The sequence below is a fragment of the Trematosphaeria pertusa genome, assembly GCF_010094035.1.
Source record: "Trematosphaeria pertusa strain CBS 122368 unplaced genomic scaffold BU26scaffold_2, whole genome shotgun sequence".
NCBI classification, from domain to species: domain Eukaryota; kingdom Fungi; phylum Ascomycota; class Dothideomycetes; order Pleosporales; family Trematosphaeriaceae; genus Trematosphaeria; species Trematosphaeria pertusa.
The window spans coordinates 2708312-2719880 of NW_022987213.1; the positions used below are offsets into that span (position 1 = coordinate 2708312).

The window sequence follows — 11569 nt, forward strand, 5'->3', positions numbered from 1 at the left end:
ACCGAGATCGACGCAGCGAGAGAGTGCTGCTTTCCCGTCCTCAACGCGCTCCTTATCTTAATCGGTGAAGACACTTTCTTCACGCCATGCTCCCCGTCTTACACGCAGGATCCCAAATTCTGACTTCGTGAGCGCGGCACATCACTGATTGCTTGCTGACGTTGCTCTGTTGTTGTGGGGACCAAGCGAATGGGAAAGGATCCAACACCGTCCGAGCGTCGGCCGGATATGCAGGCTCATTCACACCCACGTGGTCAGCAACGTGGCTCGCACGGACATCTCCACTCTTTTCCCGATATTGAGCAATCTGGAGGACGATGGGACGGCACCGGTGCAGCGCGGGCTCCTACAGTAGGCCATGCAGGAATACGAAGGCCACTAGATGAAGAGAGTCAATGTTGCGCATGGTCTTGCGGAGAAGGTCGGATTGTGGTTGGTATATTTGGAAACTTGTCTTACAACCATGCATGCGCGGTGGAGTTGTTGGGTGTCTGGGTTTTGGATCTGCTATTCCTGTGCGGGCTTGAGCTAGGGGACGTTGGTACAAAGGTTAGGAGAGTCACTGATGTCTCTAAGTCGTGACGCAGAGTGACTGTTCTGGGTCTGTCTCAAGACGACATACAACCGCGGCATCTCAAAAAGCAACGGAGGGTGTCGTCCGAACTCTCACGTTGACTGTTCCACAACACACAGCACACAGCACGCCAAGTAGTGGCTTCTTGTCTGCAGACACGGTTGGCTGCCAGAAGTACCAGAGGCTAGCTGCATGCGCATGAGAGCGCGAATGTTGAGCATGGCCAGCTGTGTCAACTCGTGGACTCCGGCTTACCGCCCTGGCTCGAACGTAGCAGAATTTGTCGCTGCATGCAGGCCCAGCTCGCCCTCAAAAGCAAAAGCAGGCAAAGATAGGCAGCCCCGGAGAGGATGCGGCTTCTTTGTTGCCTTGTCCGTCGTGCTTTGTGGTCCGTCGCTTGACGAGGATGCACGAGAGGGCACAAAGACGGCTGATCATGGACCTTTGATTGCGGAGAAAGGGACGCATGGAATCAAGCTCATCGGCGGCTGCGGGAACCACGTTCGAAAAAACGTGGCAAGAACGTGGGGCTGCATGCGTCAAAATCGTCGAATCGCAGACGCCCAGCTGAGGCCGGCTTTGTGGCTTTTCGGCGACGGGCTTCACAGGTGGAAATTCACAAAGAGCCCCTGTGCAGGCGTGTGAGAGGGCGGGCTGCGCCGTGCTCAATGTTGAAAACCCCCTTCCTGTCCACGCGGGTTTCAGAGTGCTTAGCAAAAGCCGCGCCTCCCCGCCGCTCTGATAAAAGCAAAGCAGCCGCTGCTCCCGCCCGCAGAACACCTCGCACCCATCACCGCTCACCTGTCGACCTCACCAACGGCACTCCGCTCGGCCTGACGCTTCGATTGACGATTGCGGTGCTGCTGCGACTGCGCTAACGACGCCCCTGCTCACGGACTCAGATCACACCCTCTTCGTCCCCCTTGCCGATCCGCTGCCTTGGCTCTCTGTGAAACGCGCGAAAGCCAGAGCACAGGACTTTTCTGACGCCGCCGTTTCTCTCGCCCTGCCCCCTCTCGCGACTCGCGCTCTACGCCAACTGCCTCCTCCTTTCGCTCCCACTTGCGCCTCCTCTTCACGCGATCCGATCGTTCGGTGCCGACGGGTGGCTGTAATACCTAAGACTCCCCCCTCCCTCGTCTCCTCCTTCGCTATAGGCGCTCTCGGACAGCCGAAACACAGTCATAGACATCATGACGAACTCGCTGGAGTCCTCGCGCCCCATCCTAGCCAGCGTAAGTATCCACATTTCATTACATCAACTCCCCGTTTCAGGACTGTCCCCTATCTCCGGGTTGATGCTCGCTTCTGGTGCGCAACAACCTGCGAATAAACACAGCTTCCTTCCCGCTATCGTGGCTTTCTCATTCTGCTCCGTCACCATGTCGCAGCAGCCCTCTAACTTCAAGAAACCGCAGTCGACCGGCAACCGCGCCTCAACCCGCATGTCCACCTACAGCTCTGCGCCGACCCTCACGCCCTCAATTGCGCCCTCGCACCTCTCCAACGCTTCCTCGACCGCCGGCGACCCCAAGGCCCAGGAGATCAAGTCATGGAATGAGGGACTGGAACGCCTGGAGGACAAGCGCCTCGCGTCGCAGCGATACATAATGAGCAACGACAAGGTCGACAACATGAGCAAGCTCGCGCTCGGCGCGAAACTCGACCGCGCCCTCGCACGGCGCATGTCCGGCCAGGACGCCGTCTTCCGGCCGAAAGTCATCAACGAGAAGAAGGTGAATGCATGAGCGGTCAGGCATATCGATTCTTCATAGCGGTTCAGTCATCCATCACTTTCGGCAGCTAGCTGTTCGCAGCATGATGTAGTTACGGTTTCAGTCATCCAGCGAGATATCCTTCATTGCGGAGTGCGTGGGCTTTCGGGGCGGGAAAGCGAACAGGCTGTGGTGTCATCATCAGCCTCACGTCGTTGAATCTGGTCGAAGCGTCGCAGCCACAGCAGAACAGGCGGCCATATAATGGGGTGTCGACAGGCAGCATGGTTCGCAGTGGTTTACCTAAGCATTGGGGGAAACACAGGTCGACCACTTCACTCAGCAAATACCTCTACATCACATTTTCCTTCCTTGAGTTTTCCTTCACGAGCCGCCTCCGGCCTCAGCATGTATTTTTCCTCGGGACGTTTTGGGGCTCGAGCGATATCAGTCGTCGGGCGGCCGGCAATACACCAACAATGCCGGCCTGATTTCTTTGTTAACTCTCTTCAAACAATGGATATGGGAATACCCTTTCCCTCCGAACGTTAATCCTCGCCTCGTCCCTTTGTGACATCGCTAATCTTTGTCTTCGCCATGTCGGTCTTGCTTGTCTCGGGCACCGGCTGCGTCATTGGCCCTTGCTATCCCTGGGTTGTCCGACGCGGCGCATGCTCAATCCTTCCAACAACGTGTTCATCCCGGAATCTTCGCTATATTGGGGCCTGGGGGTTTCACATGCCCGACTGCCCGCCTACAAAAGTTATCGTAGAAGTGGGATTGTTTGCCCTCAATCGGAGATGTTCCCCTTTGAAAGAGGGGTCCTGTAAGTGGTCCCGGCTCCTATTGCTCATCACTGCCTTGTCTGGCGGTTCACTTTCCCTCTTGGAAGACATCGCGTAGCTTATCGTTGCTTTTAAGACTCTGGCTTGCTATAGCTGCTCGAATCGTAGAACATACCCGCAGTAACCGCCTTCCACGACGCGCGTGCCCTTTTTGAAGTCACAGGGCTCGGGCCTGAAGATTAACGACGGAGTCGTTGAAAAAAAGGCGTGATGGGGAATAGGATCATGGAGGGATGTTGCTGCGGTACAAAGGGTCAAGCGCGAAAGAAAGAGGACGTATAGGCAATACGGTGGCCTTACCCCATAATAATTCAACCTCAGGTCTTCGACACCTCACTTTCCCAATAACTTATATCGATTATTACACTAATTTAAGCGACTTTCTTGCTTCAATCAGATGACCGAGCGATTTCGTATATGTGTCCCATTTATTTCGCGTTTAACCCTTTATATCCATCCTTCTTTAGAAAAAGGTGTCCCCAAGAGAACTCATGACACAACTTCTCGACGAGATGCATTACTCTATCAGAGAAAGATCTATGAGGGGAAGGAAAGTCCGCACGACACTGACGGCCAGACTCAAAACTTCCACCTCACCAGATAGGCATTGCGCTTTTTGCTTTTGGAGCGAGACAGAAATGTGATAAAGATCAGGTCCGACTCTTACAGTCGCGGTATCACTCACGGCACGAATGCCGGGCGCGTGAAGATCCAGCTCTTCCCAATGTATTGTCTCTTCGCGGTATCTTTCTTGGAAGATTATCGATGACTCGCGTGAGTAGTGATCCGGGCTGAACGCTTTTAGGCTGGGGATTCGTTTCCTGTAGTCGCAGAGGACAATTAGGGGAATAGCCGGAGTAGCTATTCTCACGTCGAACTTCATTGCGAGGACCGTGGGGTAGAAGGCCCAGTCGTAGCGGTTCGGCCTCAAGAACAGGCGGTCGGTGAGATCCAATAAGTTGACCGGAATCGCATCCGTTAGGTGATATACCTCGTGGGACGGGATATGGATTGCAAGGTTTCGAAACGACGAATAAGCCTCGGGTATGGCCTGGGTAGGGTCAAGGAGAATGTAGCCTATCTCGGTGACGTCCCATGTCCCTAGCAGATCCGCCTCTTCGCGAAAACCCGCGAGAGGGAGAAGTCCGTCTCGACAAAATAGCCTGGGCCCAATTTTCCGGAGGTAGATGCCTCCATCAATACCAGTGTCCAAGTCCAACCCCAGAAAGATGGAGTACAACTTCTCAACACGCCCGCCTTCAGTGGTAACATTGGCGGCTCGCAAGGGGATGTCGCCGCTTAAGAAGAGACCTTTGTTCGTAACGGAGAAGTTTGCAAAGTCGTCTTCGAACGGGACGATACCCGGGCAGCGTATGAACGCGCTAGGCGATGGAGCGATGAGGCCGACAAATCTCTGTTTGGACTCCTGCGGAACGTCCCACGCAAAGATTGTCAAGTCGTTATTATGCTTGACGATCTCCTCCTGTAGACGCCGAAATGCTCTCATCCCCTCGCCATATATCAGAGGCATATTGACCTCAAAGATCCCCAACAAACAGTAGGCCAAATCTTCGACACGCGTAGTTTGCCGGCGGGCAGCCCAGGACATTCGTCTGGCAACGGAATAATCTGACAATGTCGCTTCTCCCAAAAGCAGTCTAGGCGCAATCCATGTATTTTCGGAAATGATATCGATGAGTTCAAGCTTGGTACCGAGGTGGTTCCAATCCGTATCGAAGAATTCCACATGTGCTGGCGCAACCAACTCCTGGAGCGTCCACCCTCGCGTAAACCAGCGGCATCCCGAAAGTTCGGTCTCGGGGGGGGAATGCGGAGGAAGGTCCGCAAGATAAATATAGCAGACCACTGCATCCCTGTACCAGTTGAACATGGAGTTTATCGCTTCACTGAGTTCTGCGCTACTCGATTTGTCGATACAGCAGGTATCAACCCAAAAGAATTCGAGACCGTCCTTCGCGGCTTGTTCTCCACAGCAGCGGATCTTGTCATGACCAGCCTTGCTCTTGCCTGTGCCGTCCATCAGATCCTTGAAGGTGACCTCTTCTCCGTCAGCTCCCCAGGTATGCGAAAGAATGGCGTAGGGCGGAATGTTGGCGATGAATTCCACCAGGCTCAGCCCGCCGCCGTCTTCAAACCGTAGAAGACGCATAGGGAGAGATGCTTCGACGCGGTCTAGTCATGGAAACCGTTAGAGCAGGTGTAGGGTGCCAGCTTTTGGGAGGTGTTAGTGTAAGGCTGAGGAGAACGGCTGCCTCGGCTCAGCCTCGTCGAGTCCTCCATTTCTCGTGTATGAACAAGCGTGCATGATAAACGAATTGCGTTCCCGCGAGCGAGTACAGTAGATGGAGCTGATTAGGTGCTGGTCTATTCTACTACCTCTCCTGTCAACACTATCTGCTTTCGCTGTAATTATACATGCGCAATTGCGTGCTGCGAGGCAGTAGTCGGGTGGTCGGTGATGCAGGAAATGAGGCTGTCGCCGGAACTACTTTCGTGGAGCTATTAGCGAAGTAGTAAGGCACTGAATCCGCTTTATGCCGGAATGATTAGACACGTGCATAGGGGATTGATGCAGATGTGATGAAGATGGACTGCTCATGCCCCTAGTAAGGCGCCTGCCCGTGTTAGCCAGTTACGTGCTAGTCTAATCCGAGCTCAGTCCAGCAGCTGGTTTCCTCTCACACTCCAAACCTTTCCTTACGTTCGACACACGATATTCTTATGCTTCGATTGCTCCCACCAGGAAGAGTCTCTGTATCAGGAAATCCGTGGTCCTGGCAAACCAACCTCGCACCGGACAAAGCTTCTTTCAACTGTCCATCTGAAACACTGAAGAGCGCTTGAGCTCTTATAGACGAGAGAGACTCACCGGCAAGAATGGCATCAAACAGCTCCTATGCCATAGGGATCGACTTAGGGACGGAAAATACCTGCAGCGCCATCTTTCGGGATGATAAAGCTGAAATCATCCCCCACGATGGCCAGTCCCTCATGCCATCGTATGTCGCCTTCACGGAAACAGGTTGGCTGGTTGGATCGGCTGCAAAGAGCCAGGCCAGCCTCAATCCAGAAAACACGATATTCGACGCCTTGAGATTCATTGGAATGAAATATTCCGACCCTCAAGTCCACAGCATGATCAAGGACTTACCGTTTCGCGTGGCGGAGAGGGGCCGCAGGCTTGCGTTTGTTGTCCATCACCGAGGCACCAAATTGGGTTTAACTCCGGTTGAGATAATAGCCATGGTCCTCGCCAGAGCCAAAAGAGATGCTGAGACTTATCTAGGCAAAGGGCGCCCGGTCAGTCATGCGGTCATCACAGTTCCAGCCTATTTCAGCTTCTGCCAGCGGAAAGCGATCAGGGATGCGGCCATAATCGCGAAACTCAATCCTCTCCGTCTGATCAACGCTCCCATCACAGCATGTTCGGACTACGTTGTAACGCAGCGGCTAGCCGGGGAAAGAAATATTTTGATCGCCGATTTCGGCGCTGGGTCATTTGCCATAAGTCTCGCAACTTACGAAGAGGGGATATTAGAGGTCAGGGCGGTGTGCGGCGACTCTCTCCTCGGAGGCGAAGATTTGGACACTCGGCTAGTCCATTACGTTGTCGACATCTTCAAGCGAAAAACAGGCTCCGACCCGACCATTATTCCTCGAGCACTCCGTCGCCTACGCACCGCATGCGAGAAGGCGAAGTGTGAGCTGACATCGCAAGAGCAGACCCGCATTGAGCTAGACCAGTTGTATGAAGGACACGATTTTGCTTGGACGATCACACGACAGAACTTGGAAGACTGCTGTACCGACTTGTTTCGAAGCTTATCCCAGCGGGTTGAACGGGCTTTGAAAGACGCCAAGGTGGCGAAAGAGGGGACCCACACAGTGATCATAATCGGGGGCTCATCGAGGATACCCAAGATTCAGAAACTCTTATACTGGTTCTCAATGGCAAAGAAATCTCTAGGTGCCTTAATCCTGATGAGACTGCAGCACCGGGGGCAGCGTTGCATGCGGCCATTCTCTCTGGGGATACCTCTTCCAAATCCATTCTGGAATTCATGCTACTTGATGTTGCGCCGTTCTCATTAGACATCGAGACACCGGGAGGGGTCATGAGCCCGCTTATCCCGAGAAACTCGTCTATTCCTACGAAAAGATCGAAAACGTACACCACCTCTGAAGATAATCAGGAAAGCTTTCCCGTAAGGGTATTTGAAGGAGAACGCGCACGAACCAAGGATAACTGGTTCCTGGGCAAGTTTGAGATACTCTTCCTCCAGCTCCTCGTGGCATCCCACCAATCGAGGTGATTGTGGACTACGATGCGAATAGCAACGTGTGGGTTCACGCCAAGGACAAAGGTGGCAACGGAAAGTATGGTCGAATGTTCCTCATGCATCCCGATGGGATACCAAAGGAAGAACTGGAAAGCATGATGACAGAGGCTGAAAGATTCGACGCTGCTGATAAGGCTGAAGAAAGGCGCATTGAGGCGAAAAATGCCTTAGAAGAGTATATATCCGCCTTGTTGGATTCACTTGCTTCACAGCCTACAACAGATGCGGTCAGTCGGAACATTCGGCTGGCCAACGTGTTGCTTGAGTGGCTCGACGAGAATCAGGGGGCACAGGCTTCGGAGTACCACAGGCGATTGTCTCAACTGAAGCAAGTTACTGAAAGCACCACGGACGACGATACCGAAAGAGACCGTACAAAGGTGGCCCAGTTGACCCAGGTGGAACCCTTTACTATACCTAGGGACGGCAATACCCTACGAGACTCGGACAAGATAGCCCAGATGTTACCCTTTCCTAGTGAACATCTACCCAAAGCCACTAACGCTGAGAGTACGAAGCGAGTCGAAGTGCCAGTCCTCCCTCCTCGGACAACGCCCGAGCCAGAGCGTCCGTTGCCCGAAGTGCGTACAGCTTCAACTGCAGCGTCGGCTCGATTGGCCGAAGAGATGGATGAGCAATTTGGTACTCCCGGCGACAGCGAGCAGGCTGGCGAAGCATTCAGTTCTGAAGAGTGGACCAGAAAGCTCGAAAGTCAGCCTCTTCGACAGAACTTACCAAGAAGCCAGCATGCACATTCTAGTTCGTTGACCGCGGATGAAACATCTCACGATTCCAACGACCTTAAGAATGCTGTGGAAAACTAAGAGGGTACGTTGAAACAGCGTGGCGTACCTGACTCTCACTCAATCACATCGGATCTGAAGGATGCTTTGCCGTTGAGCGCAAATCCGACCGCCTCAGACGTGTCGGACAGATCAAACGCATCCCAGTCGGAGACACCTCGTTCCGCCGAAAGAGGAATGGCCGAGCTCTTCTCAAAGCAAAAAGAGGGGCGCATCGTCTACACGGATGCTGTTTCATACACATGTCGACATACCTACGAAACACGGGTCGACAGACTTGGAGCGGCATGCCCCAGTTGCACACGGTTCTACGAATTATAGACCAGCTTGACAAGCTCGATACATTCGTGGAGCAAGGCATTACCGATATCTGGTTTCCGTTCACACAGACTTCCTTGCCGACTGCACTGTCACCCACCGCGCAAGCAAATTTCCTTGAGCATCAAGAGGCGGTTTTGTCCAAGTCATTGCTCTTCGAGAAGAATTCCGATCGCAGACATGCCCACTTTGCTCAAGGCGAACCACTTCCCTTTCAGGTCGTAGCTAAGCTAGGAGCGGGAGCGCACGGGCAGGTGGACAAAGTTATGAGCACTGTCAGTCACCGCAAATATGCTAGGAAGCTTTTCCGAAGAGCCGGGGGTATATCCAAGGATGCCATCAAAAGCTTCCTCCTCGAGCTACAGGTCTTAAAAAGGGTGCAACATTATCACTGTGTAGAGCTGGTTTATATTGCTCTTCTACACGACTCGTGCCGTTCATTAACGTGCTTGAAGGTGCAAAGCTATACCGATCCAAAATACTTCGCGTTGCTCATGACCCCGGTCGGCGAGTGCAACTTGTACGAATACTATGACATTGCACACAATTGCCCAGACAAGCTTTCGCTACTTCGCAGCTTTTTCGGCTGCATCGCCAACGCGCTGCAATACGTTCACAGCATCAAGATTCGCCACCGAGATATCAAACCGCACAACGTTCTGGTAAAGGGCGATAGAGTATTGCTGACGGACTTCGGCATCGCGCTCGACTGGGAAAATCTGTCTCGATCCACCACGACCGCTGATTCGGGAAAGACGTGGGTGTACGCGGCTCCAGAAGTTGCTCGCTATGAAAAGCGCAACACGGCCGCTGATGTGTGGTCGCTTGGATGCGTCTTCATGGAGATGGTTACGGTCCTGAAAGGCGAAATAGTCGCAGCTATGCGATCGTTCTTCGAAGAGCAAAGTGGGAACTATCGTTTTTATGCAAATCTAGCACGTTTACCGGAGTGGGCGCGCAAGCTTCGTGGGGTTGGTTCAGCGAAAGATAATGCGATCTTCAAATGGGTTAGCGCTATGCTCGAGGAAGAGGCAGAGGATCGGCCAACGGCAGCGACTCTTTACGCCGACATCACTGCAGAATGCGCTGCGCAAAACGTACCGTTCTGTGCGTCGTGTTGTCTTGAAGCCGTCGAGTCGTCTAGCGTCGACGATGAGGATGAGGATGATCTGTGGGGCCGAGCAGCAGAGCTGACGCTTGTGTCAGAGAACGCTTGACAATTCCCATTACAATAAGTATTGGAAAGCTGGTCCATAATCTTCGGTCCCCGCCAGGGCCACTGCTCTGGGGGTACCTTGGCAAATTTGCGATCTAGCTTTCGATTCTGCCAAACAAGGAGTGTTCGCAGACTCAGCGAGAGCAGCGTGGCGAAAAACATGAATGCGGCACAGACACTCATGCCTTCGACGTAACCGGGTGCCTGATGCCTGGGAGACATATTGCGTGCTCAGTATTGGACCACATTAGCCGACTAGATTGATCAGCACCAGGCCCTCTCCACGGCGGGAATCGCTCCCTTGATTATCTAGTTTGCTTCCCGTTAGCGGTGCTGGGGCAAACCATTAACCAGAAAGCACGAGGCCCGAGGACTTATTTAAAGTCTTAGCTAGGTTGTTCGATATGGTTGCGAAAACTCCGGCGGCGGCGAGAAATGTCGAAAAGTACCGTACACCAACCATCCGCACTGTCGCCAGAACAACATACCCGGCACCTCCTATAATGGGTGTGAAAATTAGCATAAGTCCACGTTGTTGACTCTGATTCGCCAACCAAGTCGTTAAGAGGGCGAACAGAAACGCGACGAAGTACGGAGGAGCAGAAAGCCCCTGAGCGTTAATGTTGCTATATCTCATGTCCCTAAAGATCGTCGGCGAATAGGCAGGAAAACTCGAGTAGCTGACGCTCGCAGCGAAGAACATGAGCTATTAAAGCGGTCACCATGAACTCTCGAGGGGGAAACTCAAGAACGGACATACCGCATTACACCAAGCCGTTGGGCCAATCATCGTCATTCTAATCCTCGATCTCGTTTGCCGTTACCAACCTGGCTCACCACGCGGACCTTGACAACTTCGTTCTCTTCCGGTGTTAAGAAACGGGCGGTATCCGGAGAGTCAGGCGTGAAGGACCAAGCAAAAGGACCCACGATCAATGTAGCTAATCCCTCTACGAGAAACAGCAGTCGCCGGTTGGCCAGCGCAGCATGGCCGCCTGTGATGCCGTATGCCAGAGCTCCGGCGAAAGTGGAGGCGAGGGAGCTGCGGAGGCGACAATACTGCATCGAAAACCGACTTCCCTCCCAAGGCAGAAGAATGACAGCAGGTATATGATTCCTGGTCTAAAGATGCGGCGAATCAATCAGCATTTTCAGATCTCGCTGACCGCCGATTGCGGCGAAGCAAAGGATTCTCACGCAGATGCAGCCGCAAACATGCCCAACAAAAATCGAATCGCCCTCATACCGCCCCAGTTCTGTGCTGCTTTGTGTAGCGTCGCAATAGTGCCCCATGCACACACGATGATACCGCAGACGACATGCGGACAGAAGGCCTTCTAGTACAGCAAGCTGAACTCGAAAACGATATATGCGATGAAGAAGACGGTAACGAGCCACGAGTATCGGTCGCCTAAGAGGTGAAGGTCGCGAGCCATGGCCGCAATACGAGCGTTCCCGATATCGTTGCGGTTGAGGAAAGCGAACATATTTAGTGAGGTGAATGCTAGTTAGCTATCCCGCCAGGTAAATGCTTTTGAGGAGAAAGAAGCTGGAAGCTCGAGCGTGCTTGCAGAGAACGATGAAGAGGGGCATCATGTGGAGGTCGAGCTTGCGGCGAATGCAAGCTTCGGCGCGCACATCGTACAGGGCAGCATCTTCAGGCATCTCTTGGATTTGAGCATCATTCGGTATCTCCTGCGCAGACTCATCATTGGGAGGGGCCATTGTGAGCGATAG

At 53.2% G+C, this 11569-nt stretch overlaps 6 protein-coding genes across 6 annotated transcripts; 5 read left to right on the top strand and 1 right to left on the bottom strand.

Moving 5' to 3' along the window:
• Positions 1 to 41: 41 nt before the first annotated feature.
• BU26DRAFT_149538 (uncharacterized protein) lies at positions 42 to 674 on the top strand. The gene has a single exon (XM_033819952.1). The coding sequence runs from the start codon at positions 190 to 192 to the stop codon at positions 580 to 582; it is 393 nt and encodes a 130-aa protein (XP_033690008.1). The 5' UTR covers positions 42 to 189; the 3' UTR covers positions 583 to 674.
• Positions 675 to 1493, top strand: BU26DRAFT_149537 (uncharacterized protein). The gene has a single exon (XM_033819951.1). It carries the CDS (start codon positions 767 to 769, stop codon positions 1217 to 1219), a length of 453 nt encoding a protein of 150 aa, XP_033690009.1. The 5' UTR covers positions 675 to 766; the 3' UTR covers positions 1220 to 1493.
• Positions 1494 to 2604, top strand: BU26DRAFT_149542 (uncharacterized protein). The gene is made up of 2 exons (XM_033819953.1): positions 1494 to 1809; positions 1993 to 2604. Exons 1-2 carry the CDS (start codon positions 1768 to 1770, stop codon positions 2320 to 2322), a joined length of 372 nt encoding a protein of 123 aa, XP_033690010.1. The 5' UTR covers positions 1494 to 1767; the 3' UTR covers positions 2323 to 2604.
• An 887-nt stretch (positions 2605 to 3491) lies between these two features.
• Positions 3492 to 5366, bottom strand: BU26DRAFT_448170 (HET-domain-containing protein). Its single transcript, XM_033824674.1, has one exon. It carries the CDS (start codon positions 5302 to 5304, stop codon positions 3652 to 3654), a length of 1653 nt encoding a protein of 550 aa, XP_033690011.1. The 5' UTR covers positions 5305 to 5366; the 3' UTR covers positions 3492 to 3651.
• Positions 5367 to 6032: 666 nt separating this feature from the next.
• Positions 6033 to 8663, top strand: BU26DRAFT_537558 (heat shock protein 70; the record flags this gene model as incomplete). Its single annotated transcript, XM_033831418.1, has 4 exons — positions 6033 to 7122; positions 7161 to 7416; positions 7491 to 7811; positions 8574 to 8663. The coding sequence occupies 4 exons, from the start codon at positions 6033 to 6035 to the stop codon at positions 8617 to 8619; spliced, it is 1713 nt and encodes a 570-aa protein (XP_033690012.1). The 3' UTR covers positions 8620 to 8663.
• A 429-nt stretch (positions 8664 to 9092) lies between these two features.
• Positions 9093 to 9542, top strand: BU26DRAFT_396450 (kinase-like protein; the record flags this gene model as incomplete). Its single annotated transcript, XM_033822748.1, has 1 exon — positions 9093 to 9542. A coding segment is annotated over one exon (450 nt), but the record flags the coding sequence as incomplete, so codon positions are not given.
• Between the last annotated feature and the right edge of the window lie 2027 nt (positions 9543 to 11569).